The sequence below is a fragment of the Melospiza georgiana genome, chromosome 27 (genome assembly GCF_028018845.1).
Source record: "Melospiza georgiana isolate bMelGeo1 chromosome 27, bMelGeo1.pri, whole genome shotgun sequence".
Taxonomy (NCBI): domain Eukaryota; kingdom Metazoa; phylum Chordata; class Aves; order Passeriformes; family Passerellidae; genus Melospiza; species Melospiza georgiana.
Window position 1 is genome coordinate 866,011 of NC_080456.1, and position 16,542 is coordinate 882,552.

At 51.3% G+C, this 16,542-nt stretch overlaps 1 protein-coding gene across 3 annotated transcripts in view; it reads left to right on the forward strand.

Moving 5' to 3' along the window:
• KIRREL3 (kirre like nephrin family adhesion molecule 3) overlaps window positions 1-16,542 on the forward strand; it is a 414,805-nt gene that overhangs the window by 373,446 nt on the left and 24,817 nt on the right. For all 3 annotated transcript variants that reach the window (XM_058041431.1, XM_058041433.1, XM_058041434.1), the window contains 3 exons: window positions 11,681-11,829; window positions 12,267-12,394; window positions 13,644-13,770. In XM_058041431.1, coding sequence (XP_057897414.1) covers window positions 11,681-11,829; window positions 12,267-12,394; window positions 13,644-13,770 — 404 coding nt within the window. The remainder of the gene's footprint in view (window positions 1-11,680; window positions 11,830-12,266; window positions 12,395-13,643; window positions 13,771-16,542) is intronic.

A 16,542-nucleotide genomic window follows, 5' to 3' on the forward strand; every position in this document is an offset into this window, starting at 1 on the left:
CCAGACTCAATGGTCTTGGAGGTCTTTTCCAAACTGAGCAATTCCGTGATTCCATGGATGAATTTCCTACTGAAAAGATGAACGATTTTTGGTGAACTCCTAGCTTTATTCTACTCCCCTGTGAGCTGCCTGTGTGTTTGCATTAGCACAAGGGAACACTTTGGATATTTATTATTCCTCCTCATGACTTGCCAGATCCCCAAGCTGCTCACACTCCAGCCAGCAGAAATCCAAGTTCCTTACACAGAAATCCCTGCCCTTGGCATCTTCTGTGAGGAGATTCCCACAAAATGAGGGCTCAGCCCATCTCACCCGGCTGACTCAGCTGCCTCTGTTGATAATCCTGACGTGAACCTGATATCCTGTTGATAATGCTAATGTCAACCATCTGATCTAGACACAGTTGAGCCCTGAATAATTAACTGTTCTGGCAGGGCAGGCCAGGGAACCTGCCAGAGAAGGGGCCATGCCTCACACCAACCTGAGGACATGCCAGGAGTCACACAGAGCACAAGGGATGGGAACAGTGGCTGTCATAGGGAAGGAGGGGCTTTAGGGGCACTGCTGGGGCTGGAAAGTCAGACAGAGCCGGCTCAGGCTGGTGGGCACCATTTTTGGTGGCCCAAAGCATTGCCTGGGCTGTTTGACATGTCCAAGGTTGGCCACCATCCTTGAAGAGTCAATACAAACTTGGCCCAAGGTCTGTCTGCTCTCGCCATGCCAGAGAGAGGGCAGACCCTCTCATGCTGCAGAGATCAAACCACAAAACCCTTGAAAACATCCCAAAGTCAGGACCAGGTCAAAGCCTCAGAGGAGCTTTAGGAGCCAGCCAAGAAAAAGAAAATCCTTGGAGAAGACCCAGACACCCAGCAACTCTCTGCTGCATGAGTTCCACAAGCAGAAAGGCACAAGCCATTCCTGCCTGCTGTGCCAATCATTTCTGCCCTGGAATGTGTGGATTTGGCAGTTCCAGTGATCTAAAACATGAGGTCCCAGTCCAGCATCACTTTCAAGATCCCCAAGAGCAGCTTTCTTATGCTGATGAAGACCTGTGAGTTTCTGTCTCCATTCACCATTGTCTTTTTCCTGCCAGTCTCAAAGGAATTTCACATCGAGGTGTAAAGCTGCAAAGGCCTCAAGCACAGGTGGAAAATAAGAGCTGGAATAGAGGGAAAGGCAAGTTCCAGCAGCTTCACAGCATCAGGATTCACTTTGCACTGAGGAGGAGTATAAACATAGCAGAGAATTAGCTCCTCAAGATGCCAGCATCCATAAATCTGGTTAAAGACATTCTGCTACGGGGGTGGAGTGGGGTAGGAAGACCCCAGAAAGGACTAATCCTGTTAAACGATTTGAGAAAACACAGACCACGTGATGAAATTGGATTACCCAAAATAATAGTTAAGCTATTAGTCATGTCTATTGTGTGGCTGGGTAAGTCAAGATGATGTAGGCAGGGAAAATGAAATGCAGCATCACTGCCAAAGGGGTAGAAAACTCCCCGAGGAGAGGTGACACCTCCAAGCTCATCCAGGACTGGGGGGTGACTCACAGCCCCAGTGTTTCCCCAGGATAAGCAGCTTTGGCAGCTGGCTGGCATAGTCTGAATGGTTTTAAACTTTCTCTGCATACATTAAAATGAGGTATTTAGTGTTCATAATTTAACTTGGGGGGAGAAGTACAATTTTCATATGATTTCATGACTCTGGGGCCAAAGATTCTTAAATCTTAGGTCCTCTCCTTAGAGGGAGAAGGAGTTCTTGTGAAAGAAGGTGAATCTGTGAAAGGGAAGGGGCAGAAAAACATCCTCAGTGGCAAGAGAAGTGCCAAACTGGGATTAATGGGGACAGGTTTGGTGCCCAGCCCTGTCATTGATGGGGTGGAGGAGGAGGGGGGATTTTAAACAGCAGGATTAAAACAGCACTTCTAAAGCATCTGCATTTTGTTTTGATCTGTCACAAAAACAGCTCAATGCAGGAGGAATCATCCAGTCCATGAAGTTTGATGCTTTCCCTTTGAAACAGTAACAGCTTTCCCAGATTTTTCAAGTAACAGCCTCTCTGGTTTCCTTCAAGAGGAGGGACGAGGGTCCTTCACAGCCCCTGGTGCAGGGAAGGACCAGGGGGACATGGTGGGATGGGCTTTGGCCACCCTTCTGTCTTGGTTTGAAAAGAGAGGTGTTGCTAAGGAAGGCAGGAGCCTTCCTTGAAAAGGAAAATGTAAGCCCCCTCCCTCTGAATTATTGTAATTTTGAAATTAAGAGGCTCTCAGGCAAAGGTATGGGAGGAGGAATAACAGTTCTTTAATAGGAAAATGAAAAATACAAATACAATAGTACAAACAAAAAAAAAAAAAAAAACAAAAAAAAAAAAAAAAAAAAAAAAAAAAGAAGGCTGACAGAGTCACAACACAGCCTGTGTCAGGGAGGTGTCCCAGCCCCATCCCATGGGGGCTCAGCCCTCCTGCAGTGCCAGCTGTGGCTCTGCTGCAGCAGGGATCCTGCACAAGGGGGGAGTTTTCCTCTGCAGCTCCAGGGCTGCTGCAGATGGGCCTGGGCTCCCTCTGGCCATGCAGGGCAGCACAAAGCTGCTCCTCTGGCAATGCAGGGGGCAAAGGCTGCTGGGGTGTCCCAAAGCTCAGATTGGATCCAGGGAGGAATGCTTGGCTCCTCCCCTGGGCGGAGCATCTCCCCATGGGATGGTGGGATTGGATCAGCCATGCAGGGACACTCAGTGGCCATGGACAGAAGCTAATTAATAATTAATGGCCCATGAACAGCAGAGATCTCCTGGAGGGAGGATTGGCTGTGGGAGGGATAAAGAAAACTGCCCAGTGAACAGCAGAGAACTGCCCCAGCTCTGACAGATGGTGAATAGAACACACAGCCCCATTTCCAGCCTAAGACACCCCCAGGGTTTGATCTCTGGCCCCCATCAGTGAACACCTGAGAGGTGATGATTTACCATGGGCTGGGCCAGACCACAGCATCCATGGCCAGGGTCTGTCAGTGCTGCTGGCAGCTGGCATCACCTCAATGCTGTGGGAAGTGCCCACACTCAATGCCCATGAACAGCAGAGATCTCCTGGAGGGAGAATTGGTTGTGGAATAGATAAAACTGCCCAATGAACAGAGAATAACTGCCTCACCTCTAGCAGATGGGAAATAGAAACCCCCAAACCATGCCTGACAACCCAGGGCACCCTCCCTGCTGCTCAATCCAGCATCCCCAGTCCTCGCAGGTCTAACACGCGCTGCCCACGCTGGGTGCACCTTTGGGCAGGGTTTATTCCCCCCGTGCCCTGGCCAAGCCCTGCCCCTGGGCTCTGGGAGCCCTGGGTGTCTCTGGAGCTCTGTGCAGCCCAGCTGCAGCCCTGGCAGTGCTGCTCCATTGATTACCTGCACGGCTCATCAGCCCTCTCCAACTATTCCCCACGGTTGATCAGTCAAGTCATTGACAAGTTAACAGCTTTGTTTACTTCTCCCTCTCGCTTCTGCAGCCAATTTGTTCTGATCACTGTGCTGAGAGAAAGGCTGTTTTGATTGGTTTCTCACCCAAAATGAACCATGGTGGGTGCATGGACTGGTGGCATGGCTTTAATTGTGTCACCTGGGAGAGAGAAACCTTCTCACCCCACTTCTTTCAGGTGCCTGTGCCTTGGGCAGCACAGACCTGACCCCAGGGTGTCCCTGTTAATTTCTCCTCCAGTACCCCAGCTGAGCTCTCATTGAACATCTTCAGGTGTGATTTGGGCAGCTCTAAGTAGCTCCTCGTGGATTTTTCCCACCCACGGGACCTGCTGATGGTGAGGAGGAGATGCAAAACCCAGGCACTGCCCTTGAAGCCTGCAGCTGATGAGCAATCAGGCTCATCCCAGCCTCCTGGCTTGGCAGGAGTGGGAGCACTGGAGCCGAGATGAGATGGAAAATCAAGCCAGAATTTTCCTCTGCAGTGAGGTGTTATTATTATCATCAAAATCCCAGAGTGTTTAAAAACAATCCAACTCCAGTAGCAGCAACTGGTGCATCGTGGTGAGCGCAATCAGACACCAAACATGTCCTTGTCAGGGGTAAAAATCTGAAATTTGGGGAAAGGTTGCAATCTTTCTCCTTGTTTATTTGATTAAAAAAAAATAAAAAACATATGGGGAAAAAGTAGGGAGGAGGAGATGAGGAAAGTTGGCATCTCTGCATCTGAGCTGTAGCATTCCCACCATTAGAACTTGAGGCTCACTTTGTGGTGGAGCCAAGATCCCTAAATTGGGATAGAGAGGTTTGGGAAGAGGTGATCACTGCTGCAGCTGTGTGTGCATGGAGGTTTGTCAGGATGGGAGCTGGAGGTTTGGAAACCTTTCCTTGAGTACAATGGATACGATACACAAGGAAATACCTTTCCATGTGCTTTCTTCCCCTGTAGTCAGCACAGGTGAGGCCACATCTCAAATCCTGTGTCCAATTTTGGGCCCCTTACCCCAAAAAAAGACATTGAGGTGCTGGAGCGTGTCCAGGGGAGGGAACAGAGCTGGGAAGAGAGGCTGAGGGAGCTGGAAAGGGGCTCAGCCTGGAGAAAAGGAGGCTCAGGGGGTACATTGTGGCTCTGCACAGCTCCTGACAGGAGGGGACAGCTAGGGTGAGGGCCAGGCTGTGCTCTCGGGGAACAGGGACAGGACAGGAGGAAGTGGCCTCAGGTTGCCCTAGGTCAGGTTTAGGTTGGATATTAGAGAAGATTTTTTTATGGAAAAGGTTGTCAGGCATTGGCACAGGCTGCTCAGGGCAGGGGTGGCATCACCATCCGTGGAGGTGTTAAAGAAACCTGTGGTGCTTGGGGACCTTGGGGTCAGTGCAACCTTGGCTCTGCTGGTCAGCAGCTGGACTGATGCTCTCAGAGCTCCTTTCCTGTTGTGGTGTGCTGAACAATTGCCTGGCTCTGTGGTTCCACAGCCCAGCCCCATGCTGCAGGGCCAGCCCAGGCCCAGGAGAATCCTCAGGGCTCTGAGCTGGATGCAGCCCAGGCTGGAGGCACAGCTGGGTAATGCGGATGGGGAGAGGTTACCCAGGGCCTGCTGCTGACAAATGAACCCACACTCAGAGTGGGAGGTGGAGGAGCCACATGAGCCCCACACGTCTTCATTAGGCAGGGAGAAGAGGAACAACCCCATACATCACCATTATGAAAATTTACCCGTAATAAAGAAATAATTTGTGCGATGCATCACACGTGGGGGGCACCGCGACACCGCTTGTGTTGGGAACCTCACTCCATCATTTCTCACAAGGCTGGCACCAGCAGGAGCCATCCATTGTTCCGGTCCCCTTTGGACCTCCAAAGGATGCCAGAATGTCAGCCTCAAAACATCCATCCTGTGGAGGATACCAAGGCTCTGGAGCCTCGGGGGTTTGGGGTGGTGCTCAGGGCATCCCACTGGGGACAGCTCTGCTGTGAGGGTGAGAGGAGGGGACTGTCACATCACACCCAGGAACTGGAGGTACTGCTGGCAATAAAGCAACAAAACCCATTCTCTGAGCAATTTGTAGCAATTAATAGCCATTCCCAGGAATGAAATGTTAATTAATTCTTTCCCTGAGCCATGCATTTATTTAAGGTATTTGTGGGTGTTCTTGGTACTTTTATTAAGCAATTAAAATGCGTCCAAGAAAATATTTATCCATTTTAAGTAATTCTTAGTAAACACGATTTATATGGCAAGCAACCACTTTATTTTGCATTGTTAATTAAAACCGACGACACACTCCACTTCCCCCGGTGATTCGCCACCAGAGCAGCCAGGAGTGCTGCTCCAGAGCTGCTGGCAGCTCCAATATCCTCCCTCAGAACCTGCAGGGTGGATTTGTGCAGTGCTTGATGGGGCATTTCAGAGCCCCAGCAGCCCCTGTTACCCCCCAGGAGTCCCTGTGATGCTGTAAGGAGCCGTGGCCTGATGAAGACCTTTCTGAAGAAGATTTCGTTGAGTCCTACAGCTTTCCCAGGGCTGGGAAGTTGGTAGTTTGTTCCCACACGCTGGGATTTTGTTGAGCCCTACAGCTTTCCCAGGGCTGGGAAGTTGGTAGTTTGTTCCCACAGGCTGGGTGTTGAAGGATTAGAAGCCCTTGTAGGGCAGACAGAGAGGGGTGTTTGTTCAGGTGAGCGTGAGCAGGGATGAAGTATTCATGAGCAGGGATGTTAACAATGCTCCTCCAAGGACTGACACCCTGTGGGTATCCTGGTTTAGGGCAAATTTGGGAGAGAATCTCCAAAAGGGGGCCCCTCCAGAAAGCAAACCCACATGGCCCCTGCCGACAACTGGTTTGGGAAGGATTCCTCGGAGACAAGTGGAAAGAACCTGTTTATTTAACAGGCACAGCACCCCCAGCACACAGAATGAACGATACCAGGTGACACCACTCTGTCACTGCTCTGAAAAAGATGACAAATTCAGAAAGTCTCTCCTGTGGATGCTCACTCTGTTATCAGTCCCTCCAGCACTAGGAAAGGCTGCGGCCCAGAGCAGGCCCCGCCAGGCCACAAGGTGCAAACTCTTGGTGCTCCCCAGGTCCCAGACCAGAGCAGGCTCGATTTGGTTGAAAAAAAGGAAAGGAGAAACAGCCCAGGAAGAAATTTGGACTGTTTAGCTAAAATAACTAAGGAGCAGAAGTAAGAGCAAGCAGAAGCAAGGCAGAAGCAAGAGCGAGAGCAAAGCGAAAAGCAAAAGCAAAGAAGCAAAAGCAGCACCATGTACTGCCCGTCTCTGTGTTCCACCAGGCTGATAAGAAAACCCAAACGGAACTTTCACTCTTCAGAGCCAGTCTTAAAAGCACAGAACATGATATCCAGCATAAACAGAACACATGAATGGGGATACAAGCATCATAACATCACCCTAGGACAGTGGGGTTTGCTGTGCTCTCACTGGGGAACTCTGTGGAGGCTTCACCAGCCTGGCAGCCCAGCCAGAAACAGGGTTCATGGGAAAGAGGGATGGAACTGCTGTGCAGAAGGAGATGCAGCTGAGCATCCCTCTGAGAGCTGGGGAAGAGGCTCAGGTGTGTCATCCCAGCTCTTGGCAGACTTCCTTCAGAAACAAGAGCAGAAGAAATAAAAACACTAAGACATGAAAACCAAAACAAAGCCCTAGCATTGTTTAGGAGCTGACAAATCCCAAACTGTCCTCTCGTATTTGCTTGTGTGCACTCTTAGCTGGGAAGCAATTGATGGAGTCAGAAAAATGCTATTTCCCTGAAGAATGTCTCCTTAGAAAAGTTCCTCCCTCCCTCTTCAGTGTTAAAAGGACCCACTGCAGGTATTCTATTTTTTGTTCATTCTTTAATCACCGGTTTTCAGTGCTGACTGTAATAACCCCTTTGAAACTTGGATCAAAATATCTCTTTCCTGGTTGAAATTTGTTTTCTTCCATCACTCGAGCAAATTCAATTTGCAGAAGATACTGAATTGGGAGGCACCTGGTACTCCCTCCAGAGAGGCCAGAGGAAAACAAAAGCACATTACAAATATGAGAAAGGAAACAACAGAATGAAACCCAGCCCACAGGGGAAGAAATGCCCATCTGGGGACACAGACTGAGATGGTGTTCAGTGAAAAGAAATGAAGATGAGAAAATCTGCACATCTCTGTCCTGGATACAGGCTGGGAGAGCTGGGGGTGCTCACCTGGAGAGGAGAAGGCTCCAGGGAGAGCTCAGAGCCCCTGCCAGGGCCTGAAGGGGCTCCAGGAGAGCTGCAGAGGGACTGGGGACAAGGGATGGAGGGACAGGACACAGGGAATGGCTCCCACTGCCAGAGGGCAGGGCTGGATGGGATATTGGGAATTGGGAATTGTTCCCTGTGAGGGTGGGCAGGCCCTGGCACAGGGTGCCCAGAGCAGCTGTGGCTGCCCCTGGATCCCTGGCAGTGCCCAAGGCCAGGCTGGACAGGGCTTGGAGCAGCCTGGGGTAGAGGAAGGTGTCCCTGCTATAGGACAAGATGAGCTTTAAGGTCCCATCCAACCCAAACCCTTCTGGGATTATGATTTTGTGATCTGCATTGGTCCCAATGGGGCAGGGTGAATTTGGAGCTGGGTACTCCAAAGGTGCCTGTCAGTGGCAGAGGGCAGGAAATGAAGACACCCCCACAGTCACCCTGTGGGGACCACCCAAGGGGCTCAGGGGCATTGGGAGAGGTCCCACAGCATCCCGTCTGCCTGTGCTGCCCTTCAGCCTAAGGGAGTCACACACACACAGTCCTGTGGGCAGGGTCCCCACAGACAGAGCCTCACCCCTCTCCTGGCACAGGGAGCCCCCTGCCCAGCCCTGCCCCTGCACTGGAGCCTAGCAAAGGGTGGGAATCAGCACAAGCAGTGACAGGCAAGGTGGTGGCCAAGTCATCTCGGGAGAGACTAAAGCAGGTGAATTTATAGAGTCTGGAACAGACCCTGAGTGGCACATTTGCTATCTATAAATACCTTCAAGGGAACAACATAAATGAAAGGAGCCCCTGATCTCCAGGCTGGCAGGACCAGGAGCACTGGCTGGGAGCCAGGTTGGTGCAGGCCATGGATACAGGAGGAAGAAATCACAGAGAGCCACAGCAGTGGAGGTGGTAGATGGGGCTGCAGGACCATCCTCTCCTCTTCTCTGCTCCTTTTTATTCAGGTTCTGTTTATAAATAACAACTGAATGGTTAATAGGTGAGCAAGGCACGTTATGGGCTCGTTAAAACCCTCAGTTAAAACCCTTCTGGCTGTCCACGAGCTCATCACAGGAAGCTTTACAAGAGAGTTATCAGCTGCCATTATTAAAAACCAATTTGACATTATAAAAGATCCATAATGCTCGTTCAGCCACATTGATTTAGCCTGTTAAGCCTTGGAAAACTGGAGCAAGAACCTTGATCTCTGCTGAAGCACAAAAAATTGGTGTTTGTGACACATCAGGAAATCCAGTTTTGCTGCAGCGATGGGTTTTGAGCAAATCCATAAAGCGCCATGCCACGGTTGTTGGGAGGTGTTTTCCCAAGCAGCTGCGATGTCAAACAGCTCTTGGAAACTTTGTTCTCTCTTTTGCAACATCCAGAAGGATCTCATCTGAGCTCTGCCCAGCTCAAACCCACCTCCAGACACTTCTTTCTCCACCTGGTTCCAATTCCCAGTGCTCTCCAGGAATGTTGGGAGGATGAACTGCAGGTGCAAGGACATGACCCCCTAAGTCACTTTTATCCTCATCTTGAAGCCTCCTTCTTGCCCTTTGCACAGCAGGGAGGGTGTGTTTGTGCAAAATATTTGTGCACAAGAGAAGCTCTGGATTGTCCACAAAGTTTGGTGCCACACCCTGTCCCATTGACTGCTGTAAAAAAATGGCTTCATATACCTGCTGCCTCCTCTGAGCCCCTGAGGGGCAGAACAAGACCCTCCAGAGGCTGGAAAACTGCTCCAGGCTGGGAATCTCTGCAGGGACAACATTGTAAAAGGAGCTTAATGGAGCAGGAATATTTCTGACGGAGAGCATGGGGGATTTGCCCATTTCCTTCCTTCCTTCCTTCCTTCCTTCCTTCCTTCCTTCCTTCCTTCCTTCCTTCCTTCCTTCCTTCCTTCCTTCCTTCCTTCCTTCCTTCCTTCCTTCCTTCCTTCCTTCCTTCCTTCCTTCCTTCCTTCCTTCCTTCCTTCCTTCCTTCCTTCCTTCCTTCCTTCCTTCCTTCCTTCCTTCCTTCCTTCCTTCCTTCCTTCCCTGAACCTTCCCACAAGCTTCCTTCCCTCTTTCCTTTCATTCCTCTGCAGTTCCTGATATGAATTCAGGCCTTTTGGACCAGCAAACCAAACAGGAGACATCAAGACCATGTCTCTCCATTCTCTCCATCCCACAGGCTGTGCTAAGCTTTGGGCAGGAGGTGCCAGACCTGTGGCAGATGTCCCTGTCCCTCTGCTGCCCCATCCCCAAGGAACAGCCGCTCTCACAGCGCTGGCAGGTGCCTCCCACAGCCACCAGCAGTGTTCCTGTGGCAGGGCAAGGCAGATCCATGGGGAGGCAGGGGGGCAGGATGCTGAGCTCAGCCTTGCAGGCTTGGCTTGGGCTGCAATTCCCTCTGGGAGACATCACCAAAGCATCACTGCCTGTTCAGAGCTTGGGAGCAGCACCTGCCCCTCCATTTGTGCAGGTTTTTCCATACAGAACCTCCCTCATTAACACACAAAGCAGCCCTAGAAATAAAACCAGCACCTCCTGATTAATTATTGGAGGGGGAGGTGAGGGAGGCAGGGGAGGGAAGCTGAAGTGGCCAGTCAGCATCTGTTAGAAGTGCAGAGATAAATGGGAGGCGAGGGCAGGTCAGGGCATACAAATGACTGCCATCCACTGGGCAACACCTCTCAGAGTGCTGTGTCACCACGGGGAGGCTGAGCAGGTCACTGGCAGGAGGCACTGAGGTTCACAGTGCTCGGGGAATTGGCTCTGGCAGCACTCAGGGTGTTCTCCAGCCTGCCATGCACCAGCATTCTGCTCTCTCTGCAGCCCCACTGAGGCACTCAGTGCCTATGGACCTTCAGCAGGAACTCCCCGCAGCTCGAGTTGTCCTTGGCTGCCTTTGGGGCAGCACTGGAGCAGTGGGGAGCCATGGCAGAGTGACAGGAACAAGCAGAGGGAGGCAGGAGACCGCTGGGAGGAGCAGATGCTGCTGGCCTTGAAAGGGACAGCTCTCCCCAAACCACGGCACCGGCCCCGTGTGGGGAGCAGCCTCTGCAGCTCTTTCAGCAGCTCCTTCTCTCTCCTCCAGCCTCTGCACCTCCTTCCTCTCTCCAGACCAGCTCCCAGTGCCTGCATCCTTCCCAACCCATCCAGCACAACCAGAAGGGCAGCCCCGCAACAACAAGGCAGAGACTCCTCAGGGAAACCCTCTTCCCTCCCATTTACCTGTCCTGTTTGGGGAGGATTTTTATATGTTTTTTCCCAGGCTTTTTTTTCCCTTCCCCAAAGAGTGGCTGGAGTTTCAGGCCGCCTGACAGCATCTCCGCCTTTCCCACCCGCTCCCGAGTGGCAGGTTGCCAGATGGTGCCCCATTAGGTCACATTTGCTCATTGTTTGGCAAACAGGGCTTAATTCAAGTGCTGAGTTGACAGCTTGTTCTCCAAGACAATTTGCAAGTTGCAGTGCTGCAAATGCCAGCTTGGCTTTTCGGGAAATGTTATTTCAGCTTCCTTAAAGGGATAAAGTTCTCTTTGACAGGGGAAAGAAAAAAGAAAAAAAGGAAGAAAAGGGCCAAAGCGGGGGGCAGCAGAAAATGTTTTTACTGGTTTTGATGTGTTGTTTGATGCCAGCAGTGTTGTTGGCAAGCCTTCAGGAAGGGACTGTCATCCCCATCAAGTAGAGACCCCTCCATGTCCCATTCCTCCCATCACTGAGGTCCTTCACTATCCTAGAAAATGAGGTGTATACCCACTGAAACAGGGTAATAGAATGTTGGTTTCTTTTGGAAAGGTTTCTGTAGGGGTACATGTCTGTATCTCTCTGATGGCTCCTCTCCTCTCTGTGGCTTCAGTCCCTAAACCCCCAGGGAAGGGGACAATGCTGAGAACAAGCTCATGTCCCTTCTGAAGTCAGGGGCACTCCGGGTGTGCTGCCCCAGCACTGTGACAGCTACACGTGGACATGGCAAGAGACACAAAGCAGCACCACAACAATGCTCTGTTTTCTTCAACAGGTGGGCAAAGAAAGGCCAGGTGATAAAGGAAGCCTCCGGGGACTTCTACGAAACCATCGTGGACCACACGTTCTTCTTTGAGCCCGTGTCCTGCGAGGTCACCAATGCTCTGGGCAGCACAAACATCAGCAGGACCGTGGATGTCTACTGTGAGTAACCTGATGGCTTCAGCCTGGCTTCCAGGCTCAGCAGAGCTGCTGAGAATCAGCAGGAAGCACACACAACTCAGTCTTACTTGCCCAGGGTGGCAGGACTGGCTGGGCTCTCCTGCAGCTCACTCTTTGTAAACGCTCTGGTGGTTGGACCTGTGATCTCCTTGTGAGCTCGTGGGGTGGTCACTGGGGAGCTGATCCCTCTGGAGCTGCAGCAGGCACTTTATTTATTATTTATCTGGTGGTTGGACCTGTGATTTCCTTGTGAGCTCGTGGGGTGGTCACTGGGGGGAGCTGATCCCTCTGGAGCTGCAGCAGGCTTTTCTTCATTTGGGGCCCATCATGATCTACCCTGCTCCCGGTGCCCTGTTTAGTGTGGGGTTCCTGGCTGGCAGAGCCCATCCCTGGCAGTAATTCCAGTTTCCTCTGCACAGTTGGGCCCAGGATGGCCACGGAGCCGCAGTCCCTGCTGGTGGACCTGGGCTCAGACGCCGTGTTCAACTGTGCCTGGACTGGGAACCCCTCCCTGACCATCGTCTGGATGAAGCGAGGCTCGGGCGTGGTAAGAACCTCTGGGGGCAGGGGCACGGCCAGGGCAGGGGGGCTGCAGTCTTGGGGTCTCTGCTGCTCACAGTGACCCCCAGATGTGTTAGAAAGTCTCTTTTCCCAGCCTGGCAGTCAAAGAAGGAGCTCTTCATTCATTCAGAGGGATCCTGGCAGAGGATGGTGCTTTGTGAAGCCATCAGCACCCAGCCATCCCAGTGGGAACTGGGATCACGGCTGCTTCTTCCCCAGCCCCTCTGTTTTCAGAACCAGGTTGAAGTCCCTCAAGATTGCCTTCTTTTCTCCTTTTTTCACAAAAAGGAAGCAAGTCAGAGACCAAAGAGAGGTTGAGGCCAAGTAAACACAGGTGCTTTTATGGCTAACTCTGCAATCAATGCTAACACAGTGGGTTTAAAGGGATCTGACCCTCTGTGCCTCTGCCTCGTGCCAGGTTAGGGCTGAGACCCCCACCTTGTTACAGGGAGACCCAGATCCACATCCAACCCCTGCATCCACTGACTCCAGGAGCTGTGGGAGCAGTGCCAGCTGTGGCTCACCCAGCTGAGGAGGAGGAGGAGGAGAGATGATGGGCTGTGACCTGCAGAGCCCTGAGGGAGAAGGCCAAGGGCAGCTGGAGGAGTTTGCTCCAAAAACCATTCTCTGTTTGAGATCTGCCTTGTGTTTTTTCAAACCCAGCAGTGCCAAGATCCTGCTGACAGCCTCAGCCAGATCCCTCAGCTTTTCCAGGTTTAATAAAGCACAGCAGGGCAGGGGAGCAGCAGTGAGCCAGTCCATAGCAGGGGGCTGGCCAGAGCCAGCTGAGATTTCCCTGGGTATCCAGACCCTGTTCCAAGGTGTCTGCCACCTCTGCCACAACTTCTGGGCATAAAATTCCCGAGTCAATCCCAACAGCCTCCCCTGTGCCTGTGGATGTGGAGGTACAAGTGTGGAGTGTGGTTCTCTCTGAGGTTTTTCTGCCTGTGTCACTGCAGCCACCAAAATTTTCCTCTTGCATCTTGAACTTCTTACAAAACAGGAGTTTGTAAAAATTCAAATGAATAGGAAGAGGATTTCTAATTCCACCCCAAAACACCTGTGGTGATTCTTTATTCTTTGGGCAACAGCAGCAAGTGCTATTTCCATGCAATGCCAGACTTTGGGCTCATCCGCTTGGCTTTCCCAAGGATGCTCAGGAGCTGGTGACTCAGGTCATTGTTTTGTCTGTAACTTCTCCTGGCCCACCTGAAAGGTCCCCTCCTCTCTTTCAGGTCCTGAGCAATGAGAACAAGCTGGTCCTGAAGTCAGTGCGCCAGGAAGACGCCGGGAAATACGTGTGCAGAGCCGTGGTGCCGCGCGTGGGCGCGGGGGAGCGGGAGGTGACGCTCACCGTCAACGGTACCTCCTCCTTACTTCTGGCATTCATTCCTGCTCCCCTCTGACATTCCCTCTCTCCTGTCCCCTTCTGACATTCCCTCTCTCCTTCTCCCTTCTGACACTCCTTCCTGCTTCCCTCTGACATTCCTTTCTGTTCCCTTCTGACATTCCCTCTCTCCTTCTCCCTTCTGACATTCCTTCCTGCTTCCCTCTGACATTCCTTTCTGCTCCCTTCTGACATTCCTTCCTGCTCCCTTCTGACATTCCCTCCCTCCTGCTCCTCTTCTGCCATTCATTCATTCCTGCTCCCCTTCTGCCATTCCTCCCTGCTTTCCTTCTGCTATTCCTTCCCTCCTGCCATTCATTTCTTCCTTCTTCCCTTCCACCATTCATTCCTTCCTGCTCCCTTCTGCCATTCCCTCTCACTCCCCTTCTGCCATTCCTTCCTTCCTGCTTCCCTTCTGCCATTCCTTCCTTCCTGCTTCCCTTCTGACATTCCCTCCCTCCTGCTCCTCTTCTGCCATTCATTTATTCATTCATTCATTCATTTCTGCTCCCCTTCCACTATTCCTTCCCTCCTGCTTCCCTTCTGACATTCATTCCTGCTTCCCTTCCACCATTCATTCCCTCCTGCTGCCCTTCTGCCATTCCTTCCTGCTCCTCTTCTGCCATTCATTCCTTCCTTCTTCCTTTCCACCATTCCTTCCCTCCTGCTTCTCTTCTGCCATCCCTTCTTGCTTCCCTTCCACCATTCTTTCCCTCCTGCCATTCATTCCTTCCTTCTTCCCTTCCACCATTCTCTCCTGTTTCCCTTCCACCATTCATTCCCTACCCCCATTCTCTTCCTGCCTTGATTCTGTTGTCTGACAGCTCCTGTTCCCAAATTATCCCCTCAGATACTTCCTTTGGGAGCAAACCCCACCCCCAGTTGAATCAGAGATCCAGACAATTGGAGTAAAGTGGATTTTGCATTATTTTGCCTGGAAATGCACAAGTTAAAGCAAAACAAAAATCAACATTTGCTCAGCCCCACACAGTTCCCTATTATCAACAGGAGTTTATTGAGTAGTTGGGAGCTGGCAGTTTTAAATCTTTAATAGATTAATCTTGCAAAACCCTCGCGAGGTCGGAGAGTGCTGTTGTCTCTATTGTACACTTGGAGAGCTGGGAATTGAGTCTGGATCCAAGAGCAGCAGCCTAATCACACTCTCCATCCCACATGAGGATACCTGTGAGATTCCTGGGAGGATACTTGTGAACACTCTGCCTGCCAGGATTCCTGTGAGAATTCCTGTCAGGATACCTCCATGGCTGCTTGGGGCTCATCCAGCAGCGTGTCAGGATGTGCCCTGAACTCACAGCCACATCTCTGGAGTTTAATGATGCCCTGGCCAGGACCTCACAGCAGCTGGTAACAAATTTCAGCATAAATACGGCAGGGAAAGAGCCAGGCAGGCTGCAAATGGTGTAAGCAGAGGATGAATTTTGCATTGTCTCTCACCTGCATGACAAACTGGCAGGTTTCACTCCCCACTCACTGTCACAGGAGAAGAACATAAGCAGGAGGCAGCTCAGGTAAGCATTGATTTCAAACACAGGTAATGCACATGGTGGATGCCCCAGTTCCCTGGAAACATTCAAGGACAGAGCTCTGAGCAACCTGATCTAGCTGAAGATGTCCCTGTCATGGCAAGGGGTTGGACTGGATGACCTTTAAAGATCACTTCCCACCCAAACTATTCCAGGTTTCTATAATCCTGGAAAAGGAAGCTGAGGGCAACCCAGCAGGGACTGAAAACCAACCACTGAAAACCAACCACTAAAAACCAGCCACTGAAAACCAACCATTAAAAACCAACCACTAAAAACCAGCCACTGAAAACCAACCACTGAAAACCAGCCACTAAAAACCAATCACTAAAAACCAGCCACTGAAAACCAACCACTGAAAACCAACCATTGAACACCAACCACTGAAAACCAACCATTGAAAACCAACCACTGAAAACCAGCCACTCCCTGACTTGGACTCAGCTCCTCAGCACCTTCAGTCTCCTTCCCCAGCAGCTGCTGGGTTTTAATTACAATTAAATGAGCTGGTGGAAAACAAAGCAACAAATTAGCACAAAGAACATGCTCCTTCCCTGACACCTACCAGGCACAGGGATGCCCTGAGAGAAGAGCAGAGCTCCCCACAGCTCGAGGCATTCGGAGCTTGCAGCACTGACTGGAAAAGTTTCCCTCCAGCAATTTTTGGTTTTTCCCACCAGCTTATGCCTGGGAAAACTGATGGGGAGCAAATGAAATCCATGCATGGGGTTCACTGCTCAGCCTTGATCATCTGCCAGGAACTGACTGCCTGCACACCCCATCCCATGGGAGGTGTTGCCAGGTGCACCCTGAAGGTGACAACGTTGGGACATGTTACTGCAGGTGTTGGACCAAGGGAGAATCCCACACCTCTGGGTCAGAATAGTCTCCTGGCCCTCCAAGTGAAGAGAACCGAGCCCCTGAGCAGCATCCCCACATCCCACATCCACCAAGAACAAGAGGCAGCCTGTCCTGCAGTGGGAGCAGCGTTCCAGCTCCAGAGCACAGCACAGTGTGTCTAATCCAGCTAATGAATTCTGCTGGAAGCCTGCTCTGATGTAATTCAAGGGGGAAGCTGAATGCCTCATATTTTGAAGTGATTTTAAATCCAGAGGGTGATACAATTGTCTGTTACTAACAGATGCTTCCCTCTGTCACAGAAAAATCAGGCATTGAGGAGTTGTGTTCTGGGGTGGCTGCACT